General features: G+C 41.1%; 1 protein-coding gene across 1 annotated transcript in view; it reads left to right on the top strand.

Annotated features, from left to right (window-relative positions):
- Window positions 1-4,963, top strand: part of COMMD10 (COMM domain containing 10) — a 68,111-nt gene extending 63,148 nt beyond the window's left edge. Inside the window, exons 6-7 of the mRNA XM_056848556.1 lie at window positions 4,004-4,063; window positions 4,742-4,963. Of these exons, the coding sequence (XP_056704534.1) occupies window positions 4,004-4,063; window positions 4,742-4,780 (99 nt within the window). The 3' untranslated portion in view covers window positions 4,781-4,963. The remainder of the gene's footprint in view (window positions 1-4,003; window positions 4,064-4,741) is intronic.
- Window positions 4,964-20,060: the final 15,097 nt, after the last annotated feature.

The following is a 20,060-nucleotide window of genomic DNA, read 5'->3' as shown; positions in this document are numbered from 1 at the left end:
CAGTCCTGTCCCCCATGCTCTTCAATCTTTACGTAAAGCCCTTAGGTAGTTTTAGTTTTAGGGGTTAAAAAGGTAAAGGTCCCCTGTGCAAGCACCGGGTCATTCCTGACCCATGGGGTGACGTCACATCCTGACGTTTCCAAGGCAGACTTTGTTTGCGGGGTGGTTTGCCAGTGCCTTCCCCAGTCGTCTTCCCTTTACCCCCAGCAAGCTGGGTACTCATTTCACCAACCTCGGAAGGATGGAAGGCTGAGTCAACCTTGAGCCGGGTACCTGAAACCGACTTCCGTTGGGATCGAACTCAGGTCATGAGCAGTGCTTTTGACTGCAGTACTGCAGCTTAACACTCTGCGTTGGCTTTCATCAATATGCAGATGATACACAGCTATGTGTATCCTTATCCAAATCTCCTGGTGACGTGGTAGAGGTCCTAAATGGCTGTCTGGCTGCTGTGGTTAAATGGCTAAAAATGAACTAATTGAAACTAAATACTGGAAAGACAGAAGTAATGCTGGTTGGGAAGGCAGAGGTCTTGAAGGACATTATGCTCCCTACTTTTACTTTCAATTGACTCTTCATCTGACTCCATTAAAAGCCTTAGGGTTACACTGGACCCAACATTATTGCTGGAGAATCAAGTTAATGCAGTTGCAAAAAAGGCTTTCTACTAACTTAGCCTGGCTCGAAACATGGCCCCTTACCTTGATACAGCTGATCTGGCCACCTGGATCCATGCCGAAGTGACATCGAATCTAGGCTAGTGAAATGCACTGTATATTGGTCTCTCCTCAAAATCAGTTTGGGAACTCCCACTGTTGCAGAATGTCACATCTTGGCTATTATCAGGAGCTAGATGGAAGATGCATATTACTGCCATACAGCAGACATTCCACTGGCTGCCCATTAGTTACTGGGCTCAATTTAAAGTATTGGCTGTCACATACAAAGACCTTCATGGCCTTTGACCCTCATGTCTGCGAGTCTGTCTCCCTCTATGCTTCACCATGACAGCTTCGCTCATCTGAACAGGGCCTTCTACAGTCAGTAGCTTGCAAATGGGCAGAATCAACAACTGCCTGTACACATGCCTTCTCTGTTGTGGCCCCCGGCTTGTAGAATGGTCTGCCTGAAGAGGTCAGAAAGGCTCCCACTTTCCTGGCTTTCCACCAACTATACAAAATGGAATTATTCAAGTGAGTGTTTCTATGAAGGCAGTAGGGTAGCACTGTATAAAATGCTTCACAGTTACTTGGACAAATTTGGCAACTGTGGTCTACTTTACTGTATATAGTTCGCTGTAAGTTGGATCCTACTATGTAATCTTGCATAATGTAATGTATTATGGTAACACTTATGCTTTGCTTCAGTTCTTGGTTTTTTTTTTTTTTTTTTTTTTTTTTTGGATTTCTGGTTGGTTCTACAACCCAAATCCTATTTGATTGTTTATTGAGTGTCCCATCCTGTTAACTGTATGAACTCGCTCTGTGTAATCCACCTTAAATCCTAGTGAGAAAGACGGACTATAAATAATGTAAATAAAACAATTAAATAAACATATGCATTCTTTATTCCTGTATGGTTATGAACTTCAGATGTATTAAGCCCCAAAGGATAACAGTATTCATCTTTCACAGCAGAAATATTTATTAGAATATGGGTTTTCATAGGTTAAACTCCATAGTGGGGGCAAGCTACACTTTTATTTGTTTCAGAAGTATCATGGTAAGAATTTTGTAAAAACAACAACAACAACAACCCTACCCCATACATTTTTCTTTTGAAAGTAATAGGTGAAACATCAAACAGTGTGCAGAAACTAGCCCATCACTACCATGATCTGTAGTCTCGCACCCAGGTCTTGGTCACGCACAATGGGTCCACCCCCTGTGCAGTAAAATAACTTTGCAGGGTGACAGTCTTATTGCTAATGGACCTGACGTTGCACAACAGTGTTGGAGATTGGGTTATTCCTAGCCCCCCTACCGTCGTTTCTCGAGTTGGGCCACAGTTTGGAAGGAGTCCGAGCATATCCATATCTCCGACTCCTTCCCTTAATCCACCTGCTCCCACCACCATACCTCCACCATCCCCTAATAACTGGGATCCTAATCCACCACTGGCCTCCCTCAAGGAATATCTGGCTATATCATAACCACCACGGGTCAACCACTGCTATGTTTAGGAGCGGGAGAAGAACTCGGTGGGGTTGATTTTCCTCTCTTCAGAGCCACTTAAAATTTATAGCGACCCCAAGAGTCTCCATAAGGTTTGGCTGCCCCACCCAACCACCTTTAAGAAGGTCCGTGCTGCTTTCTCTCCCTGCCCTTTTGCCAGAGCTCCTTTGGCTCCTACAACCGGGGTTGTCTTTGACAGGGACTTGGATGGGTTGGCATCTGCTGCTGAGCATGCCACTATGAGACAGCTGGGTTCCTTCAAGCTGGCTGACTCCTGTGACCTGACAGATGACTTCCCTGATGTCAAGGCTTACTGGTGTGTGCCTTTAACGGGGCTTGTGGTCCCTGAGGTGGGGGCGGAGGTACTTACCCTGAACATTTCATTACCCCATAAAATCTCTTTCTTGTTCTCTGATCTGCTCTTGCAGTATCCCCCTTGATGACTGCCTTCTCTGATTGCCCTTCCTCTATTGATGACATTGGCTGAGGCTCCTGGAAGGCAGAACTCGAAACGATCCATCATAGATGGCACACTGGTTAAATGACCACCACATAATTCACCGCAGTCAACGTTTCTGGAGTTACTGGCCCAACCCCTAATCCAAGCCTTTCACTTGTTATGTTTAGCCACCCTAAAATGAATCCTGCTGGATGCAAGGTTCTCAGCCACCCCATAACCCACACCCTTCTTGTCTATTAAAAGGTCTACCCTTAACTTTAATAGTGTGAAACCAAGTGGATGCTTTTTTATTTTTATATATCTCTACACAGGATCACTGATTCCTGAAAACAGAGAACATAGCAGACACCAGTCAGGACCCTTTCCCCCTGGATCCTATAGAGTTTGCCATAGACTATATGGGTGGATAAGAACACAGGGGCCAAGGTTAACAAACACACAAGTTTATTTAATTTGTAAATATGACACTTAATGCCTTCCCACTCTTAATGTGATCGATGGCCCAAGTTACCAGAGCTGGGAGGTTATCTTTTTATACAAAATATGTAAAGTTCAGGGATTGAATCATGGCCCTTTGGAATAAATCCCAATCTAAGGAACTTCTGATGAGTAATCCAACCAAATTTGACAAAGATGGGGGTTGTTGCATTTTGGTGAGAGAGGGGTTAGGAGGTCTGCTGGTTAGGCAAGGAGTCCATGAGGGACTTCAGGTATTTTGAAGACAGGTAGGGTATAAATATGGAAAATATATACAATAGTGCATGGCAGAACATAAGTTTATTCACATAGAAGTCTATTACCTGCCATCTGTTTTACCTCCTGTGCCTTAATTGTTATTTTTTTAAATTGTTTAAGCACTGCTTTGAAGGTGTTGTGTTAATTGTTAACATTGGCTGAATGCTTGTGTAAATGACTGTAGCAAACTCAACATAGTAAGCCCTTGACTGTTAGATTAATATGAGGTATTAGTTCTGTACCGGTGTACAACTTTAATGGCTATGTGAAATTCAGTCACATACAATGCCTCCAGTGTCTCATTAAATGGTATTTACTAGTTCTCTAAAGGACTGCTGAGGAAAGTTGAAATATAATCTTGTGTTTTATATGTGCCTTTGAAAAAAGACAATGAAATCATTTTCTTTCTAGCATCTGTGTTCTTATAACTTGGAGAATAACTTCCAGATGACAACGTACCATGGACAATGTGTTCTAGAGCAGTTCATGGGGATCTTACTGCTGTTGTATGTTCATACAACTAAAATCAAAACTTTAAAGGGTGTTGTACCAATAACAGTCTTGACATATGAAGAGAAATTGCAAATAACCTTACATAACGTAATCTAACTTATTGGTTTTTTTTCTTTCACAGAATATGGAGAAAGTGTTTGTGGAATTCAATCATCAAGAATTGTTTGAGTTCTATAAAAAGGTCTGTATTGGTATTTTTACAGACTTTCTAACATTTTGATAACCTTTCTTTTGTCTTTATTAAGTCTTTATTACAAATCCTTTGGTGCTAGTCGTTCTTGCTGTGAACTTTCCTTGTAAACATGTAATAGTTTCATCCCCTAAAGCACTGCCTTTCTGAATTATGTCTCCTATAAAGTACTAACTAGATACAGGTTTTAGTTTTGCTCTTAAAATGATTTTGAAAAGGCAATGCTTAATGTACTTTTTCTTAAATAGCAAAAGAAACCAAAGGACAGTGATTGTAAGGCAGAAATGTGTTTTAGAAATATTTTAAATAAATCATGTTTATGCAAACAGGGAGCTCACCTAGTCAGAATAAATATTTTTTTACCTTGGTATTATATACTGGGAAATTGCAGCCGATCAGCTATATACATATCTTAAAGTCTGCAGAGAACAGTTTCTTTAAAATTTGACTCTGATGAATTTAATGGAAAAACACATTCAGAAGGACGGGATTTTTGTATAGAGCAGTCCTTAGCAGATCTGTTCAGTGGGACTTACTTCCCAAGAAAGTGTTCACAGGACTGCACTGTTGTTGCTCTGTGGATAGATTTATTATGCATCATCTTGGTGATTATTGTTCCTATTCTGTGTACATGTTTCTGAATATCTTGCATAATTTCTTTTGTTGTAGTTGGAAACTATACAAGCACAGCTGGATTCCCTTACATGATGCTGTTTGAAGATTAACTTCTTTATCATATTCCTGCCATTTCAGTATTTTCTGTTAATGATAGTCCAACTGCGTGCTGGATGTACTCAGGTGATTGCTTTTGGTAAATGGCTTATCTCTTCTCTGACCAGTAATATTAGCTAAAGGAAATTTTACGAGAACTGATGTTCCAATTCACTGCTTCACCTTCTTAGCCCTGCAGTGTTCAAAAACAGTTTTACTGTGTGTGTATATAATTGAAGCCATTGCAGGGAAGGCAGACACTGGGTTGTTTTCCAGTTTTGAAATGCATGTATGCTGCTTTATTTTGTGGGGAATTGCATGGAAGAGAGCAATTTACAGAATGTTGAGGAACGAAATGAACATCAACGTGTTAAGAATAGAACGTGTTAAGAATAGAAAAATGTATTAATTGGCAACCAATAAGGCATTTGTTAATGAAAAACTTTGTCTACGATAACTATATCTTACTGGTGAAAAAAATAAAGATAATTTTGTTCTGAGTATTTAAATTTTATTTCTAAAACCAATACCTTCCATTTGAACACATGAAGCTGTACACATGCTGTGTAGGGTTGCCAGGTCCCTCTTCGCCACCGGCGGGAGATTTTGGGGGCGTCCATCAAAGTCAGTATTGTCTATTCCGACGCGCAGAGGCTCTCCAGGATCTGAGGCAGAGGTCTTTCACATTACCTACTTGCCTAGTCCCTTTAACTGGAGATGACGGGGATTGAACCCAGGACCTTCTGCATGCCAAGCAGATGCTCTACCACTGAGCCACTGCCCCTCCCCATTTTTTTCTAGGCTTTCAGACTACAAAGAACAGCAAAGTCTGTAGCCATTTCAGACATCTCAGTAATTGCAAAAGAGCATTAGAGGACACCTGGCTTCACATAGGGTCAAGAAAATATAGGGACAGTTCAAAAAGATTACAAGCAATGTGTTCAATCATATGGTCTGGCCAACATATCAGCACTTTAGCAGTTAATGTTAGTGAGGCACACAGGTTATTCCATGTGGGACAGCGCAATTGGTGGCCGGGCTGTGACATCTGGAACCAAGCATCCCTACTTGCCTGGTGGTGCCTCTGCTTGGAGAAGAGCCTTGGAAGGAGGCCGCCACAGCTGAGGCCCACACCTAGATGAACAGTGCAATGCAACCCCACAAGGGGAACCCCTGTGGAGACATTGGGCTGGGGCTCCAGCTCCTGCCAGCAAAGCAGGCAGTGGCACTGTGAATGGTCTTGTTGCCACCAGGGGCAGGGATTTCCTTGTTCGCTCCAACTCCCACTGGGCTCTGGGCACAGCCGGATGCTCACAGCTCTCTGGTCCCACACAGCCTCAACTGGTGAGGGAGAGGGATACTTGAGAAGCAAGAAGCATTGTCAGGCTTAATGGAGAGGGGCAGAGCTCCCACTATATATATCAGGAGAAGGGGCAGAGACAGAAGTGAGTTGTGACTGACAAGAACCACAGGCTGCCAGATTGGGAAGAGGAGAGGCAGCGAGGGAAAGGAAGGCCAGCTTGGTGGGGGAGAGAAGGAAAGGAAAGGAGGGGGTGGTCTGCTGTGGACCCTGTTGGGGGCATAACTTGAGAACTCTAAAATGGGGCTGGGTGGATTACTGGAACCATGCCCAGCTCAGGGTAAAAAGCAGCAAAACTGAATAAACTACACTGGCATTGCACCTGTGTCATTGCTCCCATTATGTCCCTCTTACCTCCTGTGATGTTGCCCTGCCTTCTGAGGGCCACACACTTAGACAACAGAAAGCAGAGAGTATTAGTACCGGGAAATCTCACAGTAGAGAGGAGTGAGCAGTGGCATCCTGTGAGGATTGGTATTGGGGACTTAGAAATATTTAATTTGTCCATAAATAATCTGGAATTGAGGGTGAACACTATAGTAGCCAACTTTACAGATTATATCAAATTACTCAGGACTGTGAAAACTAAAACAAATTGTGGAGAACTCCAGGAGTGACTCTTGGTGGCAGGAGTGGGCAGCAACCTGGCAAAAAGTTCATTGTAACTAAGTGTCTGTGCTGCACATTTCAGTAAAGAATCTTAACTAAATATGTAGAATCTCAACTACATATCAACTACATGTAGGTCATCAACTACATATGATGACCCTGGTGGGCCCTTCCAACTCTATGATTCTGTTTATAGGGACTGAACTAGCAAGTGAGTAAAAAGGGAAGATCTTGGGAATGTAGTATATAGCTTGATTAAAATGTCGACTCTGTATGCAGCAACAGTGAAAAGGGCAGACTGAGAAAGGCTAAAGAGTCTTGGGCTTTTCAGTTTAGAAGAATATGGTATAATAGAGGTTTATAAAATGTTGCAAGGCTGGAGAAAGCGAATGGAGAAGTATTTCTCCTTACTCTGGAATATTAGAACTTGAGGGCCCTCAATTAAATTGATGGAAGTACTGCTTTACTCAACAAGTAAATAAATTGTACAACTCACTGCCAGCGGATGGGTCACTGGCATAGATGGCTCGATGGGGCATTAGCTAGAAAGCTCCATCAGTGGTTTCTAGCCATGGTCAGGCTTAATGGAGAGGGGCAGAGCTCCCACTATATATATCAGGAGAAGGGGCAGAGACAGAAGTGAGTTGTGACTGACAAGGGAGGCAGTTAAACATCTGAGTAGGAGGCAGCATTGGGAGTGCCTCTGTGCCCTGCTTGGCCCTCCACGACAACTGGAGGCCACTGTGTGAAATATACTGCACTAGTGGGACAATTAGTCTGATTGAGAAGAGCGCCTCTTATCTACTTATGCTTTTATCATTTCCCACTGTGAAACAGAAAATGCTAAGTGGAAATGGTATTCTTGAAGCATAGTGAATAGCCCGTAGACCTCCTGACACTGGGAAATGAATATGTGGAACAGCTTCATTGCCATAGTGAATTCTGCTGAAATCTTTGCAGGTGCAGGGTCTGTATACACACTGGAAGTCAGGTACATGCAAGAAACCTCTGGGTTTGTTGTGACTGCAAATGTGAACATAGAATTGTTAACTGAAACATGTTAAAGGGAATATAGCTGTAATCTGCTTTACCATTGATTCTGCTAATCTAACTCATTGCCATAAACTGCCAAAAGATTACTCTAAATTTGTAAGAATCTGGGAAATTTAATGTGTACTTGGTTTCTTGGCAAGGAATCTATGCCATGTTGTTAGCTTACTGCTGAGGCATTCTGTTCTTTGTATCCTGTTCCTTAAATACCAAAGGAATCATTATTCATGTAGACCATGCAGTGTGGGAGTAATTTAGATTTATGAAAATAAAAATGCAGATGTATGGATTTCAGGAAGAATTTAGAGGTGAAAAGCATCTCTGTCAGACTGAAATGGTTTCAGCTATGTTGTTGAAGATCTTAATCTGTTCATTTTTCTTGTTTTTAATGGGGAACTTGACAAGCTGGGTGGGGTGAGGTCTGTTGATCTTTTTTGCCTGACCAACTATCACTCCCAAACATAGTCCATGTGGGTTCTAAAGCTGGCCTTTCCATGGAGATTATGATCACATCCATTTAACAATAGACTTTTAGGTGTCTTTTCTTCTGGTTTGTAATGGGTATGAAGAAATCCAGGAAACTGAAAAACTAATCCAACTTTGGGCTCGTTGGAGACAAAATCACGAGACTGATTCCCTTCACTCCCCCGCCCCTTTCCCCAGTTTCACTTATTTTTCCTGCATGTTTACAACTATAATTCCACCTGTCTTTCTCCGTAGAGCTTACAGAAGATCTGCTGATGCTTTCCCATCCAGCGGTTTGTCAGGATCAGAATTCTAGTTTAGATACTGTCTTTCTAACTATTGATGGACTGTTCAACATAACATTCCTCTGAGAGTTACCGTTTGCGACACTGTACCACTTCAGGTTGAATGGGTGGGTGGGTAGGAACTAAATAAATCTCCTTCATGTAAGAAGAGATCTTGCACATGTCAGAAAAGATTAGGCTAAGGTTTGACATGCTTTGTTTCATATGTACAAGTAATCTTTTTATATGAAGGGTGAGTTAAAATATCTTCCTCTCATGCAAAATCTGTAGTAGAATTCTCTAGCAAAAGATACTCCTCCTCGTGTACAACTAACATTTACCATTACTTGTTTGTTCTTACTCTATATGCAGCTTTTTTTCTGTAAGAGATGACATGGTGCAGTCCTACCAACTTACCCTTTTAGGAGCTGATGTGAGGACGCTTGTCTAGACAAATGTAATGGTAAAAATATGGCTACAGTTTCAAGTACTTAAATATGAATCAGCTGCTTGTATATGGACAAGAGGCTAGAATGTAATGTGGGAAAAGTAGAACAGACATTGTGTCCTACAGCTATATGGGCATTTCTGAAGGAGCTAAAGCAAAATGTCTGCATGTGCTGAAACATAACAATGAATCACTTCCAGATTTCTCGGTGATTTATGTTAAAGGCTCAGGTTACGTCCTCTGAAAAGGCATCAACAGCACTTTTACACTTTGTACCAGCAAGTATAAAATCTTAAGATAGCGGTGACTTTAATTTCCTGCTAAGAGGTATATAGTTCATGATCAACCCAAGATAATATAACCCTGTATTCCCTTGACTGAATGATATGATTCTTCTCAGTGCAAAATGATAAGGGTGCCAAATATTTGTACCATACAGTTGAAGACAATTCCATGTTATCACAGGCATGCAGAACTGATATTCCCTCTAAATAGTTTGCCAAGATACTAATATCAAGATACTGAGACTGGAGAAAGAATTCATCATCTTACAGGAGCTTGTTTGTACTTGCAAAATGTGTTCTTTATGAACAGAATTATACTTAAAATCTGAAAGGACTGACTTTCAGAGAGGTAAGGGTCACCAAGGCTTGAAACACAAGGCTTTCTTTTCTGCCTAGCTAGAGTGCAAGCGTTGAGAAGTTGTCTAGTAGCTGGAGACTGCAGAACACAGCTCTGTTGTGTTGGCCTATTCTACTTGAGGCACACATTAATTGCTTACTGGACCAAAATGACATTAATCAGTGATACTTATTCCAGTGTTCAGCGTTCATAAGGTGTCAAGCATTTCTTCTGTTTTATCATTATTAAAGTGCTGCTGGGCATACAAAAGCTGGCTCTATTCCTGAATGTTAATGAAATCAACCATCTAAGAAACATGGTTTTTGTTTGTGGAAAATACACTAAAGTTTGTAGGTTCTGGTTGGAATTAATGTGGTCTCCTTCAATCTATAAAACAGTGGGCACAGGGAATGAAGGTTGAACATACTACCCATTTCTCAAAGTTTTGCGCATGTATTGAGACAACTGGTCTTTTTCTGGTTTAGACCTGATGGAAAGTTGTGTGCCTTTCTCAAAAAAACCCCACTATGTACTCCCGCACCCTCATTTTCTTTGTTATTTCTCCTGGTTTGAATTGCACTGTTTAACAAACCATGCACAAAATGCCAAACACATTCAATATGAGAACTGTTCCTCCAGGTGGGCGAAGTTATAAGTAAGCATTATTTCAATCACATTGTTTCCCTATAGTTTACCTTTAAATAGGCGGCAGTCCAGCTCTGGTATCACTTACAAGAGCTGTTGCTTCCTAACTGCTTTCTCTGGTCTTTCACTTAATTTTTTTAGGTTGCTTCCTTGGCTTAAAAATTCTGATTATTTCACTAACCAGAAAGACACCTTTTTACCAGAAGCTTTCTGAAGTGACGAGACTGCATTCAGATCCTATTCAGTGTACCTTTATTGGACTTTAGCCATTAGTAGCACTTACTGGTCCAAGTTTACCTTTTATATATTTCTTTAAATGAACTGTCATCAGTGGTCCAAGTCTGCAAGTACACTTGGTGATTTGCTATCCTCTGGTAAAAAGTGCTGATTCAAATCCCTGCTCCACTGGGGACCTCCCTAGGCAGCCTTAAGCAAGTTGCTTATCTCTCCATCTTTCTTTCTTCATGGGGTGTGGTAAGGATATAATGGGAAGTTTCCATGAATGTCATCTAGAGCCCTTTGGAGGAGAGGCATGATAGATAAATGCACAGTAAGCGTGTCACTGTCAATAGCGGATAAAGAACAATGAATGAATTTAATGCTAGCACTAGAGGAGAATGCCTCCAGTTTTGAAATTTTGGGAGCATCAAAATGAAGTTAACTGTTATTGTGACCTATGAAATACTGACAGTTGGTGCCTTGAGGCTTGAAGTTTCAGGAAGCTACACTTGTAATTCTTGCCTGTGATCTGCTAGCTGTGTAATGAGCCTCAGTGTAAAGGAGAACTTCTCAGCTTCTAAAATGACAGTTGTGACCCATTAAATTTTGCTGCCATATGTCATATAGGGGAGAGATAGGAGGAATTTAGAAATGTGATGAGGAGAAAGGGAGATAACATGCAAAAAGGAGTAATGCCTGGAAAAATAAAGAAAACTGTATTTGTTTTTTTTTAAAGGTTTGTAACACACCCGTGATGCTCTTTTTTACTCATTCGGAGTCTCTGCCACCTCCCACAACCGGTGTCCCACAGGTTCAGGGTTACAGATGGATCAAATTCCCCACCCATCTTGCCTCTTTTAAAATATGTAAAGAGCCCTAACCCTTTCATACCCAAGGTCCCCACAGACACACCTTCAGACAGGGTAGCCTAGTCCCCTTACGCACTGCACAAAGCTGTTGGGGATTGGGGCTCAATCACTGCTTCTTTCACACTCTGCCACTATTTACTCATATCCTAATATATATTTATTTATAGGCCAAGATCTCAACTTGTGTGTGTGCATCTTTCCCTGAGACCATGTGCATCCTGCCTACAGGGTTAAACCAGGAAGGAGTTGGCTTTTATTTATGTTTTGAACATAACATTGGAGTGAACAAAGTTTCTTTTCAATTGAACTATTTCCCTATTTAGGCATCTGACATTCTTCAGTACAAGCTGTTCTTCTGCCCCGTGCTTTGCTTGGCTAGTCTGACCCTCTCTCAATTGAAGTAATGGCTGTTTTCAACTATCCCTCTCACTGACATTCCATCAGCTTCCATTGGTTGCTCTTAGGGAGAAGCGGAACCTAACCTCCATCACACTACTCTATCCCTAAAATGGTTCAAATTTTGTAGAACAAAGAATTGTACTACAAAATTTCATTGTCAAAGCAACCTATTACAGCTATATGAAAAAGCATATCAAGACAGTTCCATGGGCTGCATTCCTTTTAATTATTACTTCATTTATACCCCATGTTTCTCCCCAGTGGGGACCCAGAGCAGATTGCAACTTTCTCCTCTTCTTTATTTTATCCTCACAATAACCCTGTGAGGTAGGTTAGGCTGAGAGTATGTGTGGCTTAAGTTTTTTTTTGGAGTAAGCCAAATTGGCCTAAAGCAAAATTCCAGAACCAAAGCCATGTAACACCTTTAGTAAGACCAGTCAAAATAACATACGGTTATATTAAAGCTTTCATGCTGTCCAGAATTCTTCATTAGGCTAGGATGTTAAACAAAAGAGACGGGAAGAAAAAAGGTGTTTCAGACCATGGGTCTTAAGGCCTTTTGTGTGCATTTTGCAAGGCTTGAAGAGATAAAATGGGGCTGGGTGGGATTGCAACTTTGGCCTTCTAGGAAGAAAACAAAGGCAGTTTCCAGTTGAAAATATAATAAGTAGTTGATTAAATACCTCCCTGAACACCAAAAGGAAGACACAGATCTCTTAAAAGGCTGAGGAAAGTTAGGTAGTCATGTTAACAATACTGGGGGTTACTTTTAAATGATGCATTCATGTTTCAGGGGAAGCCAAATTGGATAGTATTACAGAACCTGGGTTCTGTAAGCATTCTTTCCCTTGGTAATTTCCTTCCAGCTGAAGAATCACACTCTTTAGTAGATAAATTGAGTTGTTTCCAGAACAGACAAAGCAGATAGCCATGTTGTCCAAGCAAAATCCAAAAACAAAAGGCATGCAATACCTTTTAAATCCAACCAAAATAACATCACATCACTGTTTTTTCTATTTTCAATTGGAGGCTGCCATTGACTCTTTTCCTCATAAAACCAAAGGAGAAACCTGATACCAGCTCTACCCAGCACCATTTTATTTATTCAAAGTGGCCCGGCCTTCTATGTGGGTTACAGGCGAAAGGCACCTGCCTCACCCTTTTAGATATCCAGTCTGACCAAACGTTCTGTAGCACTAAATCTTGAACACCATTGTGACAAACAGCTGCATTCTGAGGAGTTGTCCTGGTCATGGGACCCCTTAATTGACCTAGAGTTCAAATGGAATTTTATGGATGGCAGATAGAAAATGAACAGGGTTGGAGACAGCTGAATGAGCTGCAAGCTGTCTGTAGAGGATTCGTCTCTGTAGTGAGAGGAACACACTTTGGTTTAGGATCAGGGAGGATTCACAACCAGTTGTAAAGGAAAATAGCTCTAGGACTGAGAGGGTGATCCCTAAGTGTTTAACGGGAAATAGCTCTAGTGAAAAGAGTGATCCCAGGCCAGTTTAAAGGAGAAAACTGGGAAGTTGTGTATGTCCCTAACTCCTCCAACTCAAGAACTACTGTTTGGAGAAGTTTATGTTTATGAAACAAAGCAGTGACTGCAAAGAGAAATCAATTTCAGTGCATAATAGAAGTATCCACACTTGTATGTGAACCACCTTAGATACATCTTGAATTACAAAATATCACTTGTATATAACCATCACAAGTCCCTCATCCCCTTTTTTCTGTTACAAGCCACATTCATTTTATGATACTTTGTTAACCTGACTTTTGCATTCCCTTGAAAGGAGACAAATAAAACCTTTTCCAGTTTTACTTCAAAAAGCCTCTCATGTGCCAAATATTTCTGACCTTTATATAAAGGAAAAAAGAGCATCCGTCATAATTGCTTTGGTTAGTCTTAAAAGGTATTACATGGCTTTTTGTGTTCAAAGTAGATCAGATAATCTGAGCTGTTGCCACTCATAGGGATAGAGATAAGTTTGAAAGGCAAGGATGGGAAGCTTAGATTACTTATTTCACCTTTTGCATCATATATAACTTCCCACTACATTTATACCTAGGCAATTTTGCAAGCTGCTTAAGCACACAGCTTGAGTTTCAGCATCAGTAAGTGGGTTGCTGGATAACCCTTACTGTTAAGCTTCCGATATTTCATCCAGTACTTCACAGTACAGCTTTTAATCATGAAAACAAAGTCTCTGCTGATTTATTAATTTTTGTGTACACTCCCACTGCATTTCTTACAGCCTTTAAGTACAGCACAATCTCTCCTTGTCCTGATCTAGTTTTCCCCGATTTAGCTAGGACTCTGAGAACTATGCAGTGCGTTTATTTGTGTCTGACCAAGATTTGAGCTCCAGTCAACCAGGTACATCCCTAATGCTGTAACCATTGGACCATACAGATTGTACCCCCCTCCTTGATACTGTAATGAACTTGGGCAAGTTTGTTTATATTTGGCTGGTACATACATAAGTGCCATCCCCAGCAACTGACCCCAGCAAGGGGCTTTCAAGGAAAGTGAGATGCAGAAGTGGTTTGCCATTGCCTTCCTCTGCAGAGCCTTCCTTGGTGGTCTCCCATCCAAGTACCAACCCTGCTTAGCCTCCAAGATCTGACAAGATAGGGCTATAGTGTGCTATGAGCTGCCCAAGAGCGCCTCTGTGCTTTTGCACATTTTGCTATGGTTGGTGCCAGAGATATTCCCAAGAAACTGCCTGATATCGATTTTTTAAAAACTTGATGAAGTCTCTGCTTTAAAAGAGACTTGTCAGTTTGCTTCAGCATAAGGCTCTTCTTTCCCACCCCCACCTTTGGCTAGCTGGTTTACTTAGCACATCTTGTATTGACAAAGTGTTTCATTTTCTTTCCTTAACACTTCAGTAGTCTGCAAAATACATCTGGGAGAGAAGCCTGTGTTATCCATCAGCATTATTTCAGATACGTTTTTATCAAATATCAATACTACTTAAAGGAAAGATGCAAGTGGGAAATGGTGTTCGTATGACCTGACATTTCCTGACCTGGGTGTATTTGGCAGAAGAGGTTAGCAGCCTTTACAGTTCATAATGGGAAAGAAATGAAATTGCAGGGCTTCAGGCAAAGTTTGTTAGGTGATTATGCAGCTGACAGTACAGAACTGAAGTGGAGAAGGCTCCCTGGTCTCCAAAGACTGAATTCATTATCCCTTATAAACAAGGCGTGACTTCCCATGGGATTTTTAAGTCTACATTAGTTCTTTAAAACTGTTTACCTCCATGGAAATTTAGCAAAAGGAGTTCAGAGCTTGCTTGATTTTATTATTCAATTATTCACTTTCAAAAATCTTTCTTCAATGTGTCTGTGCTGCATTTTTCTTCGTGTGGGTAAACATTTTCTTCATTTGATAATGAGACTTAATGAACAAGGCCTTTTAAAGCAGCTTTGGTCAGAAGATTCAATATCCTGATGGATGTGACCACCTTCTAATCTGTGCCACATTTTCCCTCTGATTTCAGGGTGTGTGAAAACAGGAGGAAGCTATGGTAATTCTTAATTATGGACATTCTGTCTAAACAGGTAAAACCTGCTGAAGGCAGGACGCAATTTCAAAGTGTTAGAGCAGATACATAAAGTGTAAAACAGGCCACACTTCAAGAAACAGACTTTTGTTTAAATAAATTCAGTTCAGAAGCACTTACAGAAAATTCAGGTGAAAGAACACAACCTTTTCCCCCAATATGACCTGATATTTTTTTCCTGTTGTCATACATACTCAAGTTATGAGCCAGCCTGTAGTCGGAGGCCGTGACCTTTAAAAATGCCTAGGTATGAAAGTTGCACAATTAAATGGGATGGAGGTTCCTGAGGCTATTCAACCACTGGTGAGTATACCGGGAAGGAGGGGGATAACTGGACTTGGTTGTGAATCCAAGTTCATTTGTAAGTAGTGTTTTAATATTATCAGGATTGGTTTGCAATTGTAGTTCACTCTGTGCCTGTTTTTTTTTTTAATTTACAATGCAGTGACATAAACAGGCACAGATTTTCATTACATTGGATGCACTGTGGCAAAAGTTACAGTGAGCCTGAGCGTTGCTCAGGGGTCCCTCTGCATAAATAGCCTGCTTAGTCAGGCTTTCATCCACTGCGGTCAGTTGAAGAGGGTGTCATATAAATATTTTAATAAATAACAGACATCCCATGGTTATGTATGAACTGGCTCATGCAGATAAAATCAGATTCATACTTCAAATCTTTCGGAATTTCAGTGAAACTGAAGGATAATTTTATTTGGGCTGTTCAATCAACTGTTTGACTTCTGTCCAGTTTTCTGTACCACGTAGTTGCACAGGGAGGAGACTCTGATGTTGGCCACCAATAGTAAGAAGTGTTCAATTTTGCTTTCCCTTGAATTTATCATTTAAATTGTCCTAAAAAAACCCTTTGCGACAGAGTACAGACATGTACTCCAGCAACACAGGAGCCAGTGAGAGCCGCCCTCAGGAAATTGGTCATACCTTGGCTTGGCATTTAACTATTTTTTTGACATTGATTTTCTTAAGATCCCTCAATCAATTAAAGACATTTCTGTCTTTGGTTAATTTCGTTAACCTCAACATAATATATATATATTTAAGATATCAGTCCAAACTAAATTGTATTTTAATAAATAAGAGCAAAGCATCATAGTTAGGTCATCTTTTAACACTTCCTTTTTTATTCTCTATTACAGTAACACAACAGAGCATGGCCAACCTAAAAAAAAAAAGTATGCTCTAAATATGTGGGTAATGGTGGGGTGAAGGGAATTCTGTGTATGCTACCTTAACCTACTTGGACAAAGAGGAAAAAAACTTCAGTCCTGCTGTGATGGAAAAGCCCCTTTTTATCTTTTTTGATGCAATGGCTTTATCCTACCAGCTTTTCTTGCGTCACAAGATGAAGAGGCTATTTCTCCTCACTGAGCTCTGGCCGGTATTGCTTTTATCGATAAGTGTCCCCCAATCCTCAGTATACCCTTTCTGGCAGTCAAAATGTATATCCCTTGTTTCCTGCTAGGATCCAGCCCAATGTCCTATACCCACTCAAGCTGCACGCCTGAGAACCTTAAGGGCAAGACAAAAGAATCGCACAAGTTCTTTGTTTTGCTTATGTGTTCGCCTCAATGACTGTTCTAGGAAATAGGGATTTTAAAACAACTCTAAATGTTTCTTTTGGTCTGGAAGTATGGGGGTGTGTGTAAAGTCCAAGCTCCCACTGGCCGCATGGCATAGTTCTAGTCTGAATCAGGCACATGCGTGTCTGGGAAGTATGGAACCTCAGAACACCTCTCTTACCTGGGGATGTCCCTGGGGAAAATATGCTGAGATTGCACAGCTGGGAAGGACTGGGTCATAGTGGTAAAGCATATGCTTTGTTTGCAGAAAGCCCCAGGTAGAATTTCTGCCATCTCCAGTCAGAAGAATCTCAGGTGGCAGTGTTGACAAAAACTTTTCTCTGCCTTAGATCCTGAGATCTGGAAAACCTCAGAATATCTGCCAGTTAAAATTTGCCCTTATTAATTAACAATTCCAGAGGAAGGCAATGGCAAACCATCTCTGCTTCTCACTTGCCTTGAAAGCCCCTTGCTGGGGCTGAGACTTGACAGCACTTTACACATACACAACTAACAATGCAATGACTAACTTTGATTGACTAATCTACTAATTAAATTAAATCAAACAGTCCATCTGTCAGCAATGCTGATTCTGTGACCTTAGGCAGATGATGAGAAGGAAGGAATCTTGGCCATCTTCTGGTCACTGGGTATGTGTGTGTGTGTGCGGAGGTAGTTGTGAGTTTCCTGCATTGTGCAGGGGGTTGGACTAGATGACCCTGGTGGTCCCTTCCAACTCTATGATTCTATGAAACTTCCTGCCAGCCCTAATGTTCATAAACCATTCATACTTGTGTTCAAGTTATATTGTGGAGTTAATTTTATACTGTATTGTGCAGTGGGTACTGGCCATCAAAATGTATTTCACTTTGGCAAATTCACTTTGTAAAACAGGTGGGTGTCATGGATGTGTCAGGTATAAAAGACAAGCTGTTGCTTTGTCTGCTCTTATGTTGCTCACTAGCATTCGAAGCTCAGGAGGTGAAATTATGGCAGCAGTGCTGTATTCAAATCCCAATATGTCCCACTTCAGTAATCTATTAAATAATTGTTGTGAATCACAACAGGGAATAAAATACCATGCCATTTCTTTAGTTGTTTTTTTCAGTAGGAGTACAATCCTGTTTAAACCCTTGACTCAGCGGTTGCAGCTCTGAATGCAGATGGAGCAGGTCTGTTGCTTAAGGAGGAGTTGTTTCTATACTCATGTGTTTTTTCAGAGTAAAGGTGTGCTTTAGTTTCTTCCCACCCAGTAACAGCACAATTTAAAAAATAAATAAATAAAAGGACTTCTACTTCCCACCCCCACTTTTAATAACTACTTGGCTATAGCTCTGCAGGCAATTTGGGAAATGGTTGTAATGGGGAAAATTTAACACTCCAGATTTAAACCTGACTATAAGGAGGGAGATAAGCAGGTGTATGGTTGCAGAACGTGTTTTTCTGAGATAAGAAACACGAGCCACTTGGTAATCTGAAACATTCAAGGCTCAACTCAGCCTGCTGAAGAAATGGGGGAAGAAACATGGTCAAATGCTGGGCTTTTAAAATAGAAGTCTTGAACTTGAACTTGAAAAACCTTTAATGGCATAAGGAAAATAGCAGTCTTTTAAAAGGCTTTTCAGACACAGACTCCATTGATTTGCATGGATGTAGCAGGTGTGGTGGGTTCAGTCAGACCTAAGCAGGCAGGCTTGACTGTTTACTGCCACCACCACCACGGGCCAAACCTTTATATGTGTCTGGACCTGCAGCATATTCCAGTAAACCAGACAGCCCTCCAGGACACTGTATGAAACAGTATTCTGGATTAGATAGACCACTGCTCTTCTCCAGCAGGGATCTTCTTAAGTCACTTCAGGGCCCCTCTTTAATGGTGGGCCCCCAAATTAGCAGTTTCTTGGCTATTTCTGAAATTCAGTAGTAATTTTATTGGTGTTCTGTTGTAGCAAGCATGCTGTGCACTGAGTGCTTTAGCAGTAACCACCCGTGGGATCTCTTTATGCCACCACTGGGTTGGCTCCAAAGAAGCACAAGCAAAACTGTCTGGAACGGAGCTTTCTCACCTTCTCCAGGCTTCTAAGTCTCCCCCTCCAAGTGCTTCTGAGGGTCAGAAGGGCTCTTAAGAACAGACTGGTATGCATTGTGAGAGCTGCGGCTTGAATGGAAAATCCACTGACATTGCAAACTCCCTCTTGAAGGAGTGGAAGTGACTTCTGCTCTTGCAAGAGCACCTTAGGATTCAACCCCATGTGTTTTTAAACGGGTGACCATTTCATTTGGTACGATAACATGTTTTAATTTCTAAAATATTTCACTTTCTCAAAGTGCCTACCTCAAATCCTTAGAATAGGATGGAACATAAAAGTCAATAGGCTACTACTGCTGTAGGCTACAATTGAGATAACTCTCCAGGTACATCCCAAAATAAGCATGCATTGGCTAGACATTTCCCTCCATACAGCAGCCCCGCCCCCACATCACAAATAGTCTCTCCTTTTGATTATTAAAAACAGATTGCTTTGGCTTAGTAGCTTTATTTGAGAAACACAAATCCTTGCTGACAATGATTAGTGTAGGGATGCTGTGGGCTTTGCAGTGAGCAGGTGCCACAATGTTCTATGGCCATGATCGCTTACTAGCTGAGCCTCAGATTTTTCTGGATCACTTCTGTCCAACTCAACAGCTATCAAACAGCTTAATGACTGCACAGTAACTTGCCTTGCAGAAGCTTTGCTTTGCATCTGCATTGTAGGTGAAATTAATTGTCCCCCAGGGTCATGGATGGTCAGGTAATTTAATGATATGTGAGGGGAACTAGACCTCCCACGAGGCTGTGGATAACCACGCATGCATGAAATAACCTCAAATAATAGGCTTAAATGAACACCAAATGGTAAACCTTCATTTAAAAAATATTTATAATCACTGGCTGACTGATTTGCTCACTCTTTATTTATTCAGTTGGGTAGAAAGTAATGTGCAGTAACAACAGGCCTGTGAGGGAGTGGAAAACCGGAACTCACTGGGCTGTGTGAAGACACGCATGTGTGACACAGTGCTGATTGTACTGTATTTGAAAAACAGCTGAACATTTGACAAAAATGTCAGGTTCCTGTCCTTACTTAGCAAACGGAACGGGAGCCAAACTAGAGG

Source organism: Euleptes europaea, chromosome 4 (genome assembly GCF_029931775.1).
Source record: "Euleptes europaea isolate rEulEur1 chromosome 4, rEulEur1.hap1, whole genome shotgun sequence".
Classification (NCBI taxonomy): Eukaryota; Metazoa; Chordata; class Lepidosauria; order Squamata; family Sphaerodactylidae; genus Euleptes; species Euleptes europaea.
Note: the sequence above shows the minus strand (reverse complement) of the source record. Positions and strands in the feature narration are given on the sequence as shown.